This window comes from Thunnus albacares, chromosome 4, assembly GCF_914725855.1.
Source record: "Thunnus albacares chromosome 4, fThuAlb1.1, whole genome shotgun sequence".
NCBI classification, from domain to species: domain Eukaryota; kingdom Metazoa; phylum Chordata; class Actinopteri; order Scombriformes; family Scombridae; genus Thunnus; species Thunnus albacares.
This window is the reverse complement of record NC_058109.1, coordinates 20,799,052-20,820,029: the sequence shown is the minus strand read 5'-3', so window position 1 is coordinate 20,820,029 and position 20,978 is coordinate 20,799,052. Positions and strand designations below refer to the sequence as shown.

Below are 20,978 nucleotides of genomic sequence, written 5' to 3'. Positions count from 1 at the left end.
ATTCAAAATCTGGATGATTATGTCACTACTTTCTAAGTGGGATAACATTAGCCAATGAGAGACAAGTCTACAAAGAGATGGAAGTGAATGAGAGGACTTTTGAAACTGTGAAGAAACAACAACAAGCTGTTTTATGGGCTCGTCGGACAGCTGAGATGGAGGAAATGCTTGTCGATATGTGGCAACTACCTCCTGTAGTCTGAGCCCAGCTTAAGGTATTTTAAATACCCCGACCTCACCCAGGTAACTATCACGCACATCATGTGTATTTTAAAGTGTGTGTAGGATTAAAACTTAAAAAAAAAAAAACTGGAGATTTTACAGCTCATAACAAGCACTGGTCTGCCTTGCACTTCCCAGACTGCAAACCCAAACTACCTTGTCTTTGCTCCTGAACCACAACATGAGACTAAGCCAATGAAAACGCTGAGACTTAGAGCTCAGAAAACATCAGGATTACATATGAGCCTGGGCTGCGCCGGGCTGTAATTGAGAAGTGACAATGTTAACAAAACAGTTCTCCTGTAAAGATGAGAAAAGCTGTATTTAGAGACCCCTAGAGAAAAGCAGGGAGGCCCTCCCCCACGCTGCTGCAGTCCAGAATCCTCTATTGTCTCGATTCCTCATTTCCCCACAGTCTTTAATCAAACTGGAGTGGAAAGGGCAGCCCATTTTTCACAACAGGCTTTCGTCTACCACTGAGATTGCTTAAGAATGGGGTCCCGCTTTAACAGATTATGTGACAATGTGGGAATCTAAGCATCGCCACTGCAGAATGAATATAGGGGAAGCGCTGTTATAGGTGCTATTTCTTTGCATGTGAATGCACCAAGAGTTGCAGACCTAAATGCGTGTAGTGTTTAACAGAGACAAAAAAAGAAAGCAGAAAAACAGGAAATCAACCTGCTGTAACTGGCAGCGTTCGTGGGCAGGTCTGAGTCAGTGCATGGCCCTCTGCCTTTGGCTCAGCCTGCTTTTAAGGGCAGACTCTAAGAAGGCAGATCGATAAGCAGATACACAGAAAAGCTCTGAATCACTGTCTATACACAGCATGTTAGACTTAAAACAAAGTCTAACTATGAAAATACCTTAAAAGCACTGTTGAAAACATTCAGCCTAAACAAATTCAGATCAATGAAATAAATCACAACAAACTTCATGGGCTATTTCAGATATGCAGCCTCTAGGAATAAACGTCTGGCCATGCAGGCACTGCAATTAAAGTGGCATGCATGCAGAACACCGCAGAGAAAGGCTTCCCGAGCTGTGCTCCTCCTGCCCCGTTTCTAACAGCTGCCTGCTCTCTTCAACTTAACAGGCACAGCTCAGCCACTGACAGCAACACTCCAACACTTTGTTATCACCTCTGCTTTCCCCTCAAGCCCCTTCCTCCACCCTCCTGTTCCCTTAATATCTATTCATGTTCAATTGAGAGATATACCGAATTTTTTTCTTTTTCATCTCTGTTTGTTGTAGTCCCTGAAACCCATTTGTCCTTTCCCCCACATTTAAATAAAGGGATCCTCAGTCAGTCTCCGGATGCTGAGGATAGAGTCCAGTCAAGCCACTTCGCTATAGACCAACATCACTCATGCAAAAACACACACACACACCTCCTCAAACTCCACCAGCTTGTAATCTTGCAACAACAACAAAAAAAAACAACACAAGCACAGTGACTTCAGATTATATTACACACACTGGTGCAATCAGATCCAGGGTAACAGGGGACTACCAAAGTCAATAAGATTCATACTGTGGGGACCATGAATGTTAGTACAATATTTCATGATAATGCTCTCATCGTTGTTAAAATATATCAGTCTGGATGAAAGGGGTGGACCAACCAATACTGATCAAGTTTACCAACTTGTCTAATTCTGCTGTACCTGTGGGTTGTTAAATGAATGTCACTGGTGTCAGCCAGCTGTTCATGTAGGTGTATAGCTTCCTGTGGTGAGGCTCTTTGCTGTTGCCATTCTTAACCCACACCTGTTCACTTCCTTACAAACACATCAACGGTGCTTTTCAGTTGCTGAGACATACACTTTACTTGCCAATCACTTATATCCAACCCATCTAGTCATGGATAGCTTTATTTTTGACCACTGGCTTGTTTTTCTGCGATTGTCCGAATGTACAGTCGTCCAGTTCAAACGTCTTACTAACCACATACATATTGATCTTGCAAAAGAAACTGTGAGAAAAGGAAAGTTGTCTTTTTCCAGCAAGTTAAGGTTACATTCAAATATAAATCTGACTGAGTCACAGCTTCTTGCGTGGCTTCAGTTCAAAACTCAGATCGTGTGGAGCTCCGGCCATGTCTGCTCATTCTTGGTTTAACAGAAATAGTTAACAGTGACCCTGGCCCCACCCTCTCTCTGTTCTCCTACTCAGTATTCCCTGACTAAAAAGAGCCTCAGTGTGGGAGCGCACCAAACTGAGGCCCCACAGAAAACCACATAATTACAAATCACAATAAAGCCCTCAGTGCTGCGTCCCTGCCAGAGGCTCAGCTGCACCCTGCTCTGCTCCAACTCCAGCCCTTTGCTTACAGCTACACGCCGCCCCCTCCCCCTCCCCTCCTCCTTCACCACTTTCTTTCAGTCTGCTAACCCATGCCCTCCTTCCCTCCCTCGCTTTCTCTTGTCCATGCTGTAAATCTTAGTCTTTCCCCCCTGTCCAATTTTCTCCCATCTCTTTTTTGTTGTTCAAGGCTGTTACAACTCGCCTTCCACACTCTATACTCTAGGCCTCATTTCTCTCTAGCAAAGACATATCAAGAGAACCAAAACACTGTTCAAATGCCCATTGTTCAAATGACTGATTCTCTCCTGCAGGACCCAGCTTCATGTTTGACTGACACTTTCACCCCCCTGTAGTGGCCTTGAGCAAGACATTTAACTCCTATGAGCTCTACAAGTGTCATTCTTCAGCCGACCCTCCGCCTGACCTTTGATGGAATTCAGTATGGGAATCAATAAAGCTAATTTCTCAGCCACAAAACTGTTCAAACTGACCTCTAAAAGTCTCAGAATATCAGTGCCAACTGGTACTGTTAAGATAATTTCCTGAGAATGCACTGCAGTTTAATTATACAGTCCCAGTCACACACTTTCTCTTTCACGGGAATGGGAAGGTGTGTCTAAACTTTTGATGAGTGTTATATATAAAGTGGAACTCTGCTCCTTACTGGAGAGAAAAGATCTGCAGTAATCAGTTTCTAATTGCTGTAACTCCACCACATTTGCACACACACACACACGCTCACGACAAAATACAGTAAATAATAAAGTAAATAAGCTGTGGTAACACTGTACCAGCCACACTGTACAAGCCAGGGAGCTGATGAGACACAAGTTTACTTTCTGAATGTGAGCGCTGAACAGAAACACAAAAATGTGCTTTTATTAGCCAGGGATTTGTGCCAGAGCAATAAAGACCTAATACAGTCTAATACGGAGCTAAAGCTCCAGCTTTGAGCAAACTAACCTAAGCCAATCATTAAGCTGTATTCAAGTGAAAGGGGTAAATCTCTCCAGTGAGTTAAAAGGTAATTATGATTCAATTATTCCTACAGGGCGTCAGTAGTGGTCTGACATTAGAGTAACCTTAAAAGGAGTCATTTAAAATGGTTATGCTTATTATGTGAGACAACTGCAAGGGTGGAATAATCATTGTTCCAAATGATAGAGGTAAGTGGAACTGACTAACTTGTCAACTTGGCTGAATATATGCATGTCTGTACTGCAACTTGCACAAATTTCATTGACTTGTCTTGAGCCCTGAAGCTCAAATCCATAACGTAAAGATCTCCTGCAGACATATAAAAATACTCTGCTTTAAATGGTCATTTCTGTCTGATATGTTTTTTCCAGAAAAAAATGTTACATAACAAATATAAAAGTGAGCCACATCAAAGCGAGTCTTACTTTTTATAAGCTTATTGTATTTATTGTACCTCCTATCTGCAAAGTAGCTACAGCTGTCGGATCAATTTAGCAAAGTAAAAAGTACAATAGTTCCCTCATAAATGTTGTGGAGGTACTGTCTAGTGCCAGCACCCAAAAAATGTTGTTGAGAACAATACTTAAAAGGGATGTATCATGCACATTTCTAAGTCTATATTTATATTCTGGGGCCCCACTGGAATATCTGCATGATTTACAGTTAAAAAGAAATTCCTTATTTATCTTATCTATCTCGACTTGCACATTATGCATCCTCTCAGTTCAGCATGTCTGAAACAGGCTGTTTTAGCTCCGGTTTCTTTAAGGCCCCCTTCCTGTTGAGCCCACTCTGTTCTGATTGGCCAACTCCCTGAAGTCTGCCGAGGGGCAGCTTCCACAGGCAATGTAAAGGAAATAATAGTAGAAGGATTTCAATTCTTATTCTCATTCTTTACTTGAAATTGAAACTCAAATACAAATACATCCGAACATGTTTGAGCCTGAATCCAATCTGACTTATAGGGAGCATTTTAGGTTCTGGAACTTTGATCATGTTTAACACAGACAATAGACATCATAATAGTATAAAAAACAAAACAAAAATGTCCCCTTTAAGTAAATGTGCTCAGCCAATGTCCAATGGGAAAAAATGCAATGCTACGGCAAGAACTCACACAGTTAGACAAAGTCAGATTATTTGACTGTCACCTCTCCCTCAGTGAAACCATCTTTCTATAGTCTCTTGTCACTGTTTCATATTGTTATCCAGGCATTCTGCACTTGGTTACAGCCTGCAGGTCTTGCCCCAACAGTGCAAAGGTTGAAAATGGGAATGAAGTGTCATAAAAAGTGGGTTGTGGATAGCTGGGATCTGTGGTATCATGATTTTTATGAACATTATGCCATACCTAGCTTCCTGATTAGTCAGCCATTGTAAATGTTTATGTTTGCAGTCAAGAGAAGTAAGGTACAAGGAGAAGTGCTGCTATTACTATTGCTCATTTTGTCTCTCTCGCTCCTTTCTCTGCGACGACAGGCACTCATCAAATGGTGGGCACTACTCTCACTGATATCTCCTTGGCTGTTGTTGTTATTTTCCTTTTGTCAGTGTGTAATTACTATAAGCATCATTTGAACCACAATGAACTCCCCTGTCTGCGGGAAGGAATTCTTAATAACGTGGATGAGACCATTATATGCTCTACTTATTAGTTTTCCTAACCTCCGGCTCACCAACAGTCGACAACTGCTCTACAAATGGAAGGCGCACAACTCCTCCAGCTATTGGCACAGTTGTTGCAATTTCAGTTATTTATTAAGTGGTAAGTACAAAACTAGTGTAATGTCCAGAGTTTATATTAAAATAAAATGTAAAAAGGAGTGATGTAAAAGTGAGGGTTGAAGTAGTTTGTTGTTTTTAAAAGGGATTTATAGCCCAAAGCAAATAATCTCATATTTTCATTCAAATTCTTATTCTCTTGTGATAACTGTCCAAGTGACCTGCTGTATGTATGCTGTTGCATCAGACATGAAGGAGTAAAACATCTTGTTTCAGTTGGCATGTTAGCAGTGTTTAACATTACTGGGGAGATCATTTCATGGAAACTAAGCTTGTTTGAAAGGAGCCAATAAACTAATTCCTCTGGGAATTCCCCACAGTTATGAGCTTTTACCTCCGAGTCATTGCTAATGTTAGAACATTAGTTAGTTGAACACTAAACAGAACAAAAACATCACAGCGAGCCAGGGTGATGCTTCGCCTTAGGATAGTTATTATGATAGTTATTTTCACTATGCTATAAGGTGCTTTTCCTTTCCTTGTAAACACACAAACAAACAGTAAATGTAGAGATCATAGGCCTGTGCGCACACACACACACACACACACACACACACACACACACTTCTGTTACCATAAAACACAGTTATAAGATGATGGTTCATTCTGGAACCACTGCAAATGTACACACACACACACACACACACACACACAGCAGCAAAGTGAAAGCAGCTCCCAAGTTGCCAGCAGGTTTGCTTAAAACCTTCCTGGAGGACATAATCCGCGTCACTGAGAAGGCAGGTACTGAGTCAGCTTTTTCTTCCCATTCCCTTGAACATGAAAACTCAGGTGATAAAAGCGTTTCTGCTCGTCCTTTCTTCTCAAAGCGTCTCCCTATCTTACTCACTTCAGCCAAAATTAGCCATTAACAGTGCTGCATGTATGCACGTGTTGGTGTGTGTTCAGATGTGTAACACAGGGAAGGTCAGGAATAAGATGCTTTTCTGAATCTGGGCTAAAATTCAAAAATGAGTTCAGTAGAAGCTTTCCGCTGATTTTATACACTGTATGTTATTTGTTACGTTATTAAAGCATCATACAACATAACAGAATGTGCGCTGCTTACTTTACTTTTGGTTTTGTAATGAATGTTTTTCTAAACAACCGTTTAGCCCACCTGCTTTTAATAGATACAGCAGCAATGGTTCTATTTGTATATTGTCTCCACATGCAGTCTTTGCAGTGAGGAGACGCAGCAGCAGGTTTTGACATGTAAAACTAATAAATCACCTTTCCATCAGAGACACTTGGTGTGTCACGGGCTACTGAGAACATAATGTAAAAGGCTATGCTATTAAGTAGTAAATAGTTTATTGCTGTCTTGAACTTACTGTGTGTTTTCATATGTGCTTTTATTTTAAACTGCCTACTAATCATATTCCACTCATGGGAAAGTTTTTTTGAACTGATTTTAAGTCGAATAATAGCTCGTGTGGCATGTTTAGGGGAATGTCAGCCTGCTTCCCACATGCCAAATTATACACCACACACACACACACAAGGCCTCCCAAACATACACACATGCTCTCATACACACACACACACACATACACACACAAATTACAAGTGGCATAACCCAGCCTGCCTTGCCAGGGATTTTTTTTTTTTTTTTTTTACTTCGAGGGCTTGGTATGGGGTCTTGCACACATTTCTTCGTTGTGCCCTGCTGCTTTAAGAGTTTATTGGGTGGAAAACAAAACAACGCACCAAAGTACAAACATATTTTATGGCTCTACTACATTCTTTCCAAAATCTTTCGTAGCTTAAGGGGTGTGTTCGGACAAATAACAACAGTGACCGGGTATTATGTGCAAAAGATGAGTTATAACAGTCCCTACGTATCACAGCTAACAGTGTTTTTTAAAACTCCATTGTGTCATTGTTAGCTGACACACCATGATATTGGCCAATTAAGGGTTGTGTAGAGCATATGTCATTATTAAGAGTCAGCCTTTGAAGTCTGACACTTGTATTGTGAAATTTGCACGTTGACACATGTGTATTGTTAACAATGATGTCATTTTGCAGAGAAATAACAGTGAGGAAAAAAGGTGGAGTTTGCTGTTTCCATTTAGTATATAAGTACTGTACAGGATGTTAAATGCAAAAAAAAAAAGACTTTAAATTAAACTTGTTTAAAGGCTTCACTGTTGCGTGTTTGCCTGCAGTCTGAGGACCAGCACCAGGCAACTGACACAGGATGGGTGTGCTGCTTTCCTCAACCAGCAGAACAAAAGACTCGCATCTACTTCTCTTTTACATGCAGCCAGCTGAAAGAGGAAGTGACAGTCCGGTGGTGGTGGAGGGGGGAGGGGGAGGGGTGACGAGAGCCCGAAACAGGAAGTGACATCAATTCCATCTGCAGAACACTTAGCAAACCTTAATCAGAAATTGTAAATTAGAGAAAGTAGAGAGAGTGCGATCTTAACATGCCAGCAAAAGAGAAGATAGTGGTTTAGTGTATTATCTCTGCTGTGATCAATTTGATATGGGAAATATTTGCCTACTTCAGTGTATGTTAATTGCAATAAACCTTATCAAAAAATATATTTGACAAATCTACAGGAATATGAGAAAACTCAATGATGAAAATGAGCTAAAAGAAATGGTTATGATCTCAATTTCTTCTCAATATGGGCTGTTCTTGTTTGATAACCGTGAAATCACTTGTACCCATGGAGGGTCATAATTTGTATAACAGAAGACAGTTCTGATTGGCTTTGGAAGGTGAACACGGTGTTTTTGATGTACTAAGTAATTTGTTAAGAAGAAATCCCATATATCCCACAAAACCTAAATCTAATTTCTCGCCATGAATCGATTTCACAGCACCCACTTCAGTCTTTCTGTGGCATTAACATTACTGGGGTCATTCAGCTGTGTGTGTAGCTGGAGCAAAAAAATAAATAAATAAATAAAAAAAACATGAAGGCAGGAATGTACTACAAGTTATAGCTGCTGGTAGGTGTGAAACAATACACTGGTTCTGATCAATACCTTCATTATAAAAGGCTATAATGTGACTGTAGCGATACAGTGAACTTATGACCAATATTATGAAGCACAGCTGAACTGAGTAAGAATAAACTCTGGGTGCTTGCTCACAAACCCAAACCACATGGTTTTATCTCAGTGACTTAATAAATGTCTACTGATGACCTCGTTTAGGTTGAGTTCATTGAACATTTGATGACCTCATTGAGGTTGAGTTCACTAAACATTTTTAGGGCTGCAACTAACGATTACTTTAAGATTAAGATTTTAAGATTCAGACTTTATTGTCATTTCTCAGCACTCATACACTGAAATTAAATGTATCCTCTGCATTTGACCCATCCTATATACTAGGGGCAGTGGGCAGCTGCAGTGGGTGTCTGGGGACCAACTCCAGTTCTTTTTGCCAATGCCAGTGGTCAGGGGCACTGACAGGAGTATTAACCTAACATACATGTCTTTGATGGTGAGAGGAAACTGGAGCACCCAGCGGAAACCAACACAAAGACAGGGAGAACATGTCAACTCCACACAGAAAAGACCTGGAGACAGCTGAGGTTCGAACCCAGGACCTTCTTGCTGTGAGGCAACAGTGCTAACAACTGAGCCACTGTGCCGCCGCCCCGATTAATCTGTTGATTATTTTCTCGATTAATAATTTTGTCTTCAAATGTTTCATTTAGTTAGATTAACAGTCAGAATTCAAAGATATTCAGTTTACTAATATATATGATTCATAAAACCTTCAAATTCTCACATTTAAGAAGATGCAACCAGCAAATGTTCAGCATTTTTCCTAAAAAAAAAAGACTATCAAAAAATGATTATCAAAATAGCTGCTGATTAATTTTCTGACAATCCACAAGTCAATTAATCATTGCAGCTCTAAAAAAAATTAAAATAGATTATCTTATTGTTATCTGGATATACTGATCATATTGAGTGTATATTTTGGTAGTGCAGTACCATCAGAAATATCCACAAAAATCAAACTGTGATCTTATGATGGAAATTGTGTCAGAGCAAAGCTTAAAGTTTAGTTTAGCATCTTTAGAAAGAATATGATTGGAGAACAGACATCCAGTTACAGACAAGAGACTGTTTTAAAAGTAAAAGTCTAGAGCAGAGATTCCAATGAAGTGTATGAATCATGTTATGTCCAGTTGTCAGATAGTGGAGAACCGAAGACAGGCAATACTACTGAAACAAATTGACCTTTCAATTACAATCTTGACAGTGCAGCTGCCACAACATTATCACCCTTAGCACCCCACTAGGAAAAAAAACCATCCCTCACCCAGTGTGACATCTAAACTATTCCCACCATCTATCACCTTCACATGGGCCCATGCTGCTTAAGTTATGTTAGGCACCTCGCTTTCTCCACAGCACACAGCTAAAATGAACCAACAGAAGCTGGCAGCTGCTCAAAAGTAGTGTGATAGATCAGGTGAGGTCCTGAGTAGAACTAAATCCGATAAAGGAAAACTTAACAGAAGTGGAGAAGGACAGTGCTGCACACCGAGGAAAGAGATTACAAACAGTACCACCCTTTACCTCTGGGAGAGTGACACCTCCACTTTCACTGCTGTCTGCCCTCTGACAGCTTCGCTACATCATCATCTCACATCGCAGCAGCACACTGTCACTCAGTACAAAACAAAATCAGAGATACCACCTGTTGACGACATTTTGTAAGATTAAATCTCTGCTGTAGCCTTCCTTCTCATCAGCTAAACACTGTCTGCTGCTTTCTTCTTGCTCATCAAGGGCCGGCTATCAAACTTCGCTACTTTTATGGCCCCGACCGAATTGCTTCGATACTATTGAGTATTGAAAAATGCCTTGTCATTTGGTACCAAATTCCAACACCTAAGGAGTGCGAAGACGAGTGGCGCCACTTATACAGCAGTTGCCACTAATAACACCATCCCTACCCGCGGTGGTGGGCTGGCATTGGAAGCATAGCCCACCCTCCAGCTCGGTCACTTCCGTGTTTACATGTGACATCGGAGGCGGGACCCAGGTACATGCCATCCCAACTAGCTTTGCGCCTTTGAGGGAAGATGGTGACCAAAATACAACAGGCACGGCAGAAGAGCAGATTTCCAGGTATAACACCCCACAGCTGACAGCCAAGGTGAGTGTTTTTTCTTCACCGAGTGTGTACAGCAGACCTAAGTGAGAGGTGGGTGCCTCGCCTAGCCTCCAAAGGAAATTTTCCCTGCCGTCCTCTGAAACCTGCTCGCCAGGGGACAAAGCAAGGGATGCCTTAGCCACTTCCTGGCCCTTTCTGTAGTACCCAGCCCTAAATAAATAGGTTTATATTTTTTAATGTTATGAAACTGCTTTGAGTGTGTAAAAATGCCATGGAGCTGAAAAATGAAACTTCAAATTTGTAACGCGTAATGTAATTAAAATGGATTTTATAAAACTGGTAGCGAAAAAAGTATCGTTCAGGAACTGGTGTCAAAGTCAAGGTATCAGTATTGAAAATTTTTGAATGATACCCAGCCCTTTGCTCATTCTTCTCCCAAAGTTTCTCTACCACCCAGAGCACATTTGAACAGATACAATAATAAAGGAGAGATGAAGAGATTAAGCCATAGCTGCACAGTGAACAAGGGCAGCAGAGGTAGCTGTGGTTGAATGAAGTTGCCCTGCTGATCACACAGACATGCTCAATCTTCCACTTGGTTAAATATGAACTACAGCCCACCCTCCGCTCTCACTTAGCTTGCAAGCTTTTGTCCCGCGGTAAATTCATCCTGTCTTTCTTCTCTTTTCATCCCCACCTCACCACCCACCCAAGTGCTGCCTACCTCTCCTCCAAGACTGTTAGAGTAGGATGTATCAAAGTCACAGCCTCCATTGAAAACTGGAGCTATTTCCTTTCCGTGGGTTAACATTTTGACATTTGACTGTTCATGTGTGCTTTCAACATATATACACAGGCACAAAGCTCAGAGTGCAGGCAGGCAGGTCCCCGAGGGAGGCCAGGAGCACCAGACTTTCCAGTGCAGAAAAATGACAGGATAACCCAATGAGGATGGAGAGGGAAGTGAAGTGAGCTCATTTCCTATAATGGGAAGAAGTAGGAAATGGATTGTGGGAGGGAACAGAGAGGATAATGGTTTACAGTATGTGTGTTTAATGACATGGTTAGACAAAGGAAGCCCAACCCCCCCACACACTTCCTAGAGGTGCTTGAGAATGCAGCAGTATAAAGAGGGGAACTTTGACATTTGTGGTGATGTTACAGGGGGGGTCATGAACTTTGAGAGTGAATTGTGTTTTTGCAGGACCCTAGCAAAACAAGCAGCGTTACAGGGAGTGCTGAGTAGACTTTGCAGAATAATGTCAATCATGTTGGAGCTGAAACTGGAAAATAAAAGGTTTTCCTGGCCCTGGGGCCAAGAAAAATGGAATAAACTACTCAATGATGAGCATGAGCTTAAAGGGTCCAGTCATCCAAATGACAACCAAAAATATTTCTTTTCTTACCCCCAGTGCTACCTTGCATGCACATAAATGTGGTTTTATTTACCCCAGTTGTGATATCTACAACACTGAGACTTCTGCTTCCACCCAAACACAATGTAGCTGAACTGAATTTTGTGTGTGGTGCTCACAGCATTGAAAAAGGAAATCAGAATTACATAACATAATATTTAATTATTTAATACCATATTTGCACTGGGCTGGCTATAGAAGCCTCAATAGACAAGATCTCAAAACCTCATCATCTAAAGCAAAAATTATATATAAGTAAGGGCCTGTGGGGAAAAATAATTTGGGGGGTTTTGTAATTTGGGTGAAATGAGCCTTTTTAAAAATGACATTAAGGAAACTACAGTAATTGGTACATTCTTTATCTTGGCGTACATTGTCTGTCTTTCACTCAGCAAGTTTTTGCATCTTTCAACAGTTCCTGTGTCTGTGCAGGGCTGTCTGCAGGCCTACATAATGCAGTAACTACTTCCCCTCCCCACACACTATTCGAGGTAAAGGGCATGCATGTTTAGTAAAGCTTGTGATCTGGTCCTGTGTCAAACATCTTCACACCCTGTGCTGACAACCAAAGTGAATCCTGGGGGCTGCACTCACAGTCACTACTCACACATCACAGGAGACACACACACTAAAAAATGGCCACATACTTGCCTTTCCTTCACCAAAATATTCAACTCTATGGTAGTTTTTTTTATGAAACAGCAGGGAGAATGTAAGAATAAAGCTGTGAGATATGAGCTGTGTGTAGAGGTGGAGATTGAGACAGAGGTGGAGGATTTTCTGTGCTATCAGAGCTGAGAGGATAGTGCAGCCTGTTCCCTGTGGACTCGCACTGAGACACGCAGTCTGCAGGAGCAGGCTTTATCTTTGGAGCTCTCCCTGTAATTGCAGGATATTCAGCCCCTTCACACACACATACACACACACACACACACACACACACTCACAGATCTGCCGTCTAGTGCGTCATACAGCTAATTGGGCAGCAGAGACTGCTGGGTAAACAAGGTCAAGTCACCCAAAAACATAGGGCACCAGCTCACTTGATAAATCTCCTAAAACTGGCACATTTTTGCCAGTATGACTTGTTTTAAGTATTGGTTACAAAGCAACTGCTAAGTAGCTCAGATGAGATTTTTTGGCGGAGCTGTGAAAGTGTCTGCTGCTGCCAGAGCAGGCGCTCAGACGTAGAGCTGTTTATACCTGTGGAACAGGTCAGTCTGACTCGGTTTTGCCGGAGAAACGCAGGTCTCTATAATCAGCCTACTGTAATTACGCCTGACACCCACTAAAACTCAGCCACTCACTTTAATAAGAGGGAGGAACTCAGTGTCTGTGCAGCACTGACCGCACTGACTGACCAGCAGTGGAACATGTCACCTGGTGTAGTCATCAAACACGAGTATCTACAGTAAATAGGTGACGGGACTGCAGACTAAAGTTTGGGCGATAATGTGATGCTGAAACTTAACTCTTTCGTTCAGCAGCAGATTACACTATGTGACATGAAAAATGTCCTCCAGTATGTCCTCCAGTAATTATTCAGGTTACTTCAGGATTTTAGTGTTTTTTCTATACATTTCTAATCACGTTCCTGTCACAAAGTAATGGAAAAAGAATTGGGCCTATAGGAGCAGCTTTCCACTATTTTGCAGAGCAGTCAAAGAACTCTAATCACCAGCTGGCAAAGAGATAATAATGGGATAAAGTCAGAAAGAACGAGGGAGGCTCAGGCTCTCTGCCTCTCTAACCGTACTATCACAGCAGCTATAGCTCAGGTTTCCCAGCTCAACTCTGCTTAGATTGATAGCTTTCACAAATGGTAGCAGTGGCTGGGCAATTGGATAGAGGCCTCCTCTCCCTGATCTATACTGTGTCTGCGGTGCCAAGCTTTGAACAAGTTACCTAATCAAAGCATTTAAGAGAAATGAAGATTCCCTTGTTCCCCTAGAGAAACCCACCAGCAGAAAGTGTCTTTGAAGATGTGTGACAGTGGTTACAATCTAATAAAATTAGATGGGCTTAAATCTCACCCTGAAGTGTTTGGTAGTGTTATTTTATTCCAACAGGGAAATAAAATACAACAACACATATTAATTAATACATAAATTCAAAAACTGAATTCTCAAAGAGAAAGGATGAACTTAATAAAAAGAGAGAGATGTGTGCATCACCCCGTAATTATTCTTGCATTGTTTTAACAGAGAAGCAGGTTGACAGACGGACCACTTCTGCAGTAGTGATATTTTTTTATTATCCATTTTATATTTGGCATTGAAACGAGTTGCTTCAAGATGTTTGATATTTTTCCAAGGTTAATGTTTTTCAGGGTATAATTTATAGTATAATAAACAGGTTTCCATTTTCTTTAATGTACCTATGTCAAAAAGAGGTTGAAAAGGAGGTGTTATGAATTACAATACTGTCTGAGCCTTCAAAAGTCCATTAGTGAGAAAATAACCTCCAATTATTTTCATACCAGAAGTTTATCTGATGGGTGCAGCGGTCAAAACCTGGTGATGTGACAACAACTATAAGATCAGATAAACAAATCCAGAAAAAAACAGCTGTGACATGAAGGGACAGGCCCTTATTTCCAAGTGTTATTATGGCTGTCATGAATAAATTATTAAAATTAAAGAGAATTCATGAAGAAAAAAAATGGATACAAAGTGACAATATATAAATTTAAATTGCATTTAGTGTTGATGCTGATCATATCTCTCCTGTGAATGCAAAGTGGTTTTGATAAGGCTTATATGACATGTTACATGAGAGTACTGTGTATTAGGGTTGAATACTGCAGTAAGAGACTGGATAAGGCAGGAAAAGGCAAGAGACCTCTCAAAATGACTTTAACATCAAAAAGCAGCTACATGTTTGCCACTGTTGTTTCTGTGGTCTGCACCAGTTCTTACTACACCACTCATGCATGTCACAAGTGTTTGAAAAACAGATACCAGCTCCCAGATAACATCAGCAGGTGTTTAGAACTGGTAGTTATGCAACAATTACACCAACAAACTCCTGGTAGGTAGCTGTCAGTTAAAATAATTCCTTTATGTGGTAGCTGGGATAGATGTGGTTATATTTTAACCCTAACTAGCATACATAGCACAGTCTGTCCAACTGGTCAAAGTCTGAATGAAAACACCCAAAAAAATGATGTTATATGCACTGGATAACTTCGCAAACATTTGCATATTACAATAATTATGTAATGTGCAAATGTTCTTTAATGCACAACATGCCACTGGTTTGAGAATTAAAGCCAATAGTTATTGATATATCACTGCCCACAGTGTTATCTGCCAGTGGGAGGTGATATCTGTCAGTGACAAGCTGTTTATAAGCAGCATTATGTCAGTTGAATGTCTGTCACTTAGCAAAAGTATAAAAGTCAACAGTGGTAAATGTCAGAATCAGAAAACTGCCTACATAGCTCCTGGCCTGCCGTTAGCCACTTTTTGATCTATTTAAGATCTGTATGGCACTTACTACATGATTTTCACAGTAGGTAATAGATAGTATTCAGCCAAGAAAACAGTGAAAATTACAGTGCCCATTATTTAATTGTATATCTACACTGATTTGGAGCCCAGATCACCCAATAACCGCACCGATGCTTGTTGGCAGTCCATTTCCCCACTTTCTGACCAAAGCTTTAGCAAAATATGCAGATTAATGAGTCAGCATCCTCACGCACAAAGCAGAGATCATGTGTAAAAGAGGAACAGAAAATGACTGGCTCATATTTTTTTTTTGTCTGTGGTTACAAAAAAAGTCAATATTGGTTAATAATAATGACAAGTGTTTGGAGGAAGAGAAAAAAAAAAAAAAAACCCTCAAGGTGACCGTGCTAGTTACATGAGCTTCTCTTCACATCCAATCTCCACACACACACAGACAATATACGCTTAGCCTCCAACCATTAACAGCACATCCTCCATCCCCATGGTATGAGCAATGTGATGTGGCTGCCGTCTTCATTTTAGGTTAACCATTTGATGCTTTGATCATGAACAAAACCAGCTGCAGGGCTAAACAGTACGTCCGCCTTACATTGTTACATGTGGCAGCCTTACTGCAGAGACTGCGAGGAGCTCTGTAACGGAATCTAAGCCGATTCAACACTGTGGCATCGAGCAAGTCATAAATCGAGTCTGTAGTGCGTAATGCAGTGCACGCCGTGTATATCATGCCATAGAAGAGCTAAACATCTACCACCCTCAGTGGAAATGAGCAACACTGCTGCCATATCAGTTGTTGTGAAGACTTAAAATAGACCAAAGTTGTATCTCCCCTGATCAGCATGTTTTAGCCACAGCCTGATAAAACTGTCTTTATTTTACTTCATTTATCAGCTCTGCACAGTCAAGCTGACAGCTGTAGGGTGGGGGGGCAGGGAGGTGTACTCCACTGCACACATGTGCTGCACACTTCTTTAATGTGCACAAATATCAAAGATATTTTTAGTACAATGTCTACATATTTGTGTTAGAAGTAGATGTGGCTTTCTTGTGTGCCCATAGGCAGCATGCATGCATTCAGTATGCCAATGTATTTACATAACAGCACTGCCTGTCAAGCCTCTGAGCAAATGTGTTTATGTACAATTAACGCTCAAGTGTGTGTGTGTGTGTGTGTGTGTGTGTGTGTGTATGCCTGTATATATGTGTGTATGTGCTTACAGCATATCATGCAGAAATACTCTCTACTAGCAGGCTGCTGCTGTTAGAGGAGAGCACAGTGCCAAAAGGAACTTTTCATTTATGCTGAGCTGAAAAAAGGTTAGTGAGCCAAAGAACCGAGAAAATCAAGTGAAGTGAGCAGCAACATTTTTTTTTTTTTTTTGTGCTGTGGAAGGGGAGGAGATTAAATGTCAATCAAAAACCGGAATCAGCAGGGAAGCCTATGAAAGAGTGCTCCCTGCTAATGAAGGTTTAAGCCTCAACGGTATGAAGTCCTCTCTGCTACATTAACTAATGGCTTTCTCCAGGGACAGCTAACAAGACAAAACAATCGAATACAGCCTTCTTTTTGAGCATAATTAGAGAAAAGCGGTTACCATGGAAATAACTAATTGCATTTGTTTGTTTACACCAGGTAAAATATGAAGTGCCAACATTTTGATTAAGCTTTTTGTGGTCAGACTGCCTCAGCTTGTTGAAGGACTGAAAGATTCAGATTTGATTCAAAAAGAGACCCTTGTCACTCCATCTGCCTTTTACTCATCCTTTAACCTAAACCTCAAACCTCACCTCAGAGTCACTTGAATTTGCTTTAGGAGGAACCTGGGACTGCAATTCACAAATTTTGCTTAATTTGACAGACAGAACAGATTTCTTTCTTGAAAAGCTGGACTGATATATCAGCCAATAATAGCTTTTTGCAGATATATCGCATAGGTGTATACATGTCGGACGATAAGTAACAAACAACTGCAGTATGAGTTTGTCCTCCAGAGAGCGCTGACAGGTTTAGCTAAAGAAAAACCAAAAAACAATTCTAAGGCATCCAATCAAGATTGTTTATGGATGAAAAAAAAAGATCTGTCAGCCAATATATCATTATCAGATTTTTAACATCCAGATGTTTCATCAGTATCGGCCAAGCTAGACCTTCTAGTGTAACCATGTAGGAAGTAGCAAGACTTTTTTCAGCTGTTCCGACAGTTCCCATGGTGCTGAAAAGCATACCTGGAGGTGTGATGTAGCACCTCTGGAGGGATGTCACACTTCTATCACACTTACTGCTACTATATTCCATCCTTTACTCAGTAGTTTACATCTTCCGAGAAGGAACAATGCAATTAAACTGAAACACTGTCATTAACTTGAGTCTACTGGCAGGATAGCAAGAAAAGCAAAACCTGCTGACACTATGGGAGTGTAAAATCGGTGTCCAAATAAATTCTGTTCAATCTTCACGACTGCATTTACCATCCAGTTAATTGACATGTAAATTTCACTTTTTAGAGACCAGAAATCCTCTACAAGACATTCCAGGTTTATATCCGGATGCAGTTTTCGCATGCGGCGACTTGTTTACTCAAACTGCACAAGGAAAGGGAAAACTCTTACTTGCATGACGTGAGAGTCTGTACACACAAATTCGTGAACCCTCAGTTGAGATTCTCCTATAATTCCTCTCAACCCTCACACGCTGCAGCGGATGGTAATTACCGATATGAAACCTGCTGTACAGAGCAGAGTATGTAATTAGCCTTCTAACCAGGGGCACAACTTAACAACCAGCCGTCCCTTCAAAGACCCAGGAGAGAAAAACCCAGTATGTTCCCTATCAATTTAAGCAGAATTTTTCTGTTTTCTGTCAGGTAAGAGGATGAAAAATCAAATTAGGGATTCTGTGATCACCAACCTGATAAAAAAAAAAAACCCATGTTCTGTATGAATTGCTTACAGTAAAAGCAGCAGAAAGAGCCTCACATTTACTGACAAATATGGATAATTGAATTTACATCCTTTGAGATTATGTTCTTTAAAATATACTATACGTTTCTTGGGGGTTTTGAAAGAAGCCTCATGTTGTAGTGAACAAATTTTAATGCAAAGAACATCATCTAGAAAATGCTTTCAAGTTGCCTCAAATTCCTCTGCTCACACAATCGATATCAGCTTGAACCTGGGCATAGGTTTGGCAAGGTGCATAACCACTGCTGCTTTAGAAAATGGCATTGATTCCCTTTAGGCAATAACCGGATTAACGTCTAAGGAGTAAATCAATGAGCAGGAGGTCAAACATATAACTGTTGCAGGAATGTACAGAGTCCAACTTTTAATATGCAAAAAGGAATGGATTAGCAGCCAAATGAGTGCACAATTCCCACGTCTTGCATCTCTGAGCTGTATATTAAGTAATGTTTGGAAGGTTTAACAGAACTGGTAACAATCCATAATGAATAAGCATGTGGATAAATCAACCCAACAGGCAAGAAGTCAGTACAGATTCCATATCAAAAAAAGGACTTTAATGAGAGTAACAGATTAACTTAACTCAACTATAGTGCATCCTGTAGCATACCCAACCCCTAAAGCTAAAAGAGGCAGGGGAAATTTCAAAGCCTGGGAAAAGTGTCATTCTCTCTTTGCTTCCAAGCAGTGCTTTCAAACTGTTGTTTTGTGTGTGTGTGTGTGTGTGTGTGTGTGTGTGTAGCCAGTTCTGGGAACAGTCAGGGCTGTTCACCCTCTATCCAAACAGTGGTCCACTCATTATCAACCATGTCTGACCCGACAGTCCAGTCTTGCATAGAGGAAACCACCACAAACTTAAAGTTTTAACTTGTCCTGTCAAAAACCTCTTACACTCTGCTTCGATGTTACACTCAACATGTGGTGACATTGGATAGCATTTTAACACATTTCCGCATATCATCATGTGCTCCAAACTCTTGTTTGGACTCCAAACTTTCCAAAAATTCTCACTCGGGCCCTGTATGTTTGTGTCAAAGCAACTCTGAGAATGAAGGCACAGGGGCACGGTGCTGTTTAACACCGGGGCAGAGGAAGGTCAAGTTCACAGGATTGCCACTGTGCTCAAATTTCTGATGGCATCAGTGCTGCCACGTTTGTCTCTTCGGGAGGTGGGTGAAGAGAACACTTGAGCTGAGCTGTTCTCTGCTGCCCATTGCATGTTTTACTGTTGATTGTACTGATGTTTTATTACTGATGATTTGTTGTTTATTGTATGTTTTATTACTGATCTTATAGGATGTAAAGGTGACCTTGAGTGCCATGAAAATCACTATTAAATAAAATATAATTATTTCTTACTTCAAACCATATGGAGAGCTTTGGTGTTGTTGGTGAGACATTGCAGGAGTATGAAGGGTAGAAATGAAAGCCAACATTTGTCATAGCGGTGGCTAAAAATACAACTTACTCAATGACTTTGTGTGTGTGTGTGTGTGTGTGTGTGTGTTCACATATGGCTAAATGGTCTTTCATGCTGTTGCGCAATTAGTCTGTAACCATTAAGGTTTTGCAAGCCAGTGTCTGTGCTGTGTTATGACAGCAGACTACTCACCCAGCAGCAGCAGTTTCACTTCTCTGGCCGCCTTCTCTCCATCTTCTCTCAGGTTTTTATCAATCATTTTAGACCTCTCGGCCGCGGCTTTGTCTTCCTGACTGACTGTACAACCCATGTTTCCCAGTGCGCGCTTCAGGACTGCTGTTTAGTGGGGAAAATATCACCTGGGAAAAAAAGATTATTCACGGCTGTGTCCCAAAGCCCTTATTAAAAAACAAGGGTTGAAGTTGAGTGAGGCGACTTCCCTTTTTTGATGAGTGGCGACAAACGTGACGGAGTCCGTTCATCCGCGAGAGGGAGCGAATATCATGGAAAAAAAAAAAAACAAACGATTTCCTTTCGCGGTCTGAACTTGGATTTCTACTCTAAGAAATTCCTTAAGACTGGTTGGTTGTTCAGTCACTGAGCCAGCATTGGTGTTTCTTTTTTTCTTTCTGAGCGTGGAGAAGTTGAAAAAAAAAGCTGAAAAAAGCTTGAGCAACTTTTCAGGGATTGTAGACTTTTAATAAATTCTCCTACAGCAGAACATCAGGTTAAACTCACGAAAAACGGGCCACGAAGTTCAGCAGAAGAAGAAAAAGTACTCCAGCTGTTGAAAACCGAGCATACGGATTCCCGCTGCCACACAGTCGCGTACTCGCTCTTCAGGTGATACCTATCCTTCCAGCTTTAAAGCTTTTTGTCGTCGTTGTTGTTTTTAATCTGTACTGCCTTTACGCATTCTTTACCCCGCGTTGAGATTTCTCACGTTTGAAGCCACACCCGTAACCGCCGTGAAGTTCCCCCTCAGCCCGAGAAACAGCAGCGCCGTCACCTCCTCCCAACTCTACAACAGCACGGCCAACCTTCACGAGAGAGGAAAATACAAAGCCCCGCCCACTCGCGACTGCATCATGGGAAATGGAGTCAAAGAGGGGCAAGTACCGTTTCCTTCAACAGCTGTGAGCGTGGATGTGGGAAATATTTGCCTTTAACTTTCGAGTTGACAGCCCCCAAATGATTTTATTTTATCTGAGTTTACGAGAAGAGAAGATACATTAGTGGGGATTTTGAATTTCTTTTTTTTTAATAGCCTAATCACTCTCCGGCTAATAGGAGGAATAGAGGAATATATATATAATATTGTTTACTTA

At 41.0% G+C, this 20,978-nt stretch overlaps 1 protein-coding gene across 1 annotated transcript in view; it reads right to left on the bottom strand.

The window, feature by feature from the left end:
* LOC122980724 (guanine nucleotide-binding protein G(i) subunit alpha-2-like) overlaps positions 1 to 20,693 on the bottom strand; it is a 64,047-nt gene extending 43,354 nt beyond the window's left edge. The window contains exon 1 of the mRNA XM_044349023.1: positions 19,843 to 20,693. Within this exon, the coding sequence (XP_044204958.1) occupies positions 19,843 to 19,960 (118 nt within the window). The 5' untranslated portion in view covers positions 19,961 to 20,693. The remainder of the gene's footprint in view (positions 1 to 19,842) is intronic.
* Between the last annotated feature and the right edge of the window lie 285 nt (positions 20,694 to 20,978).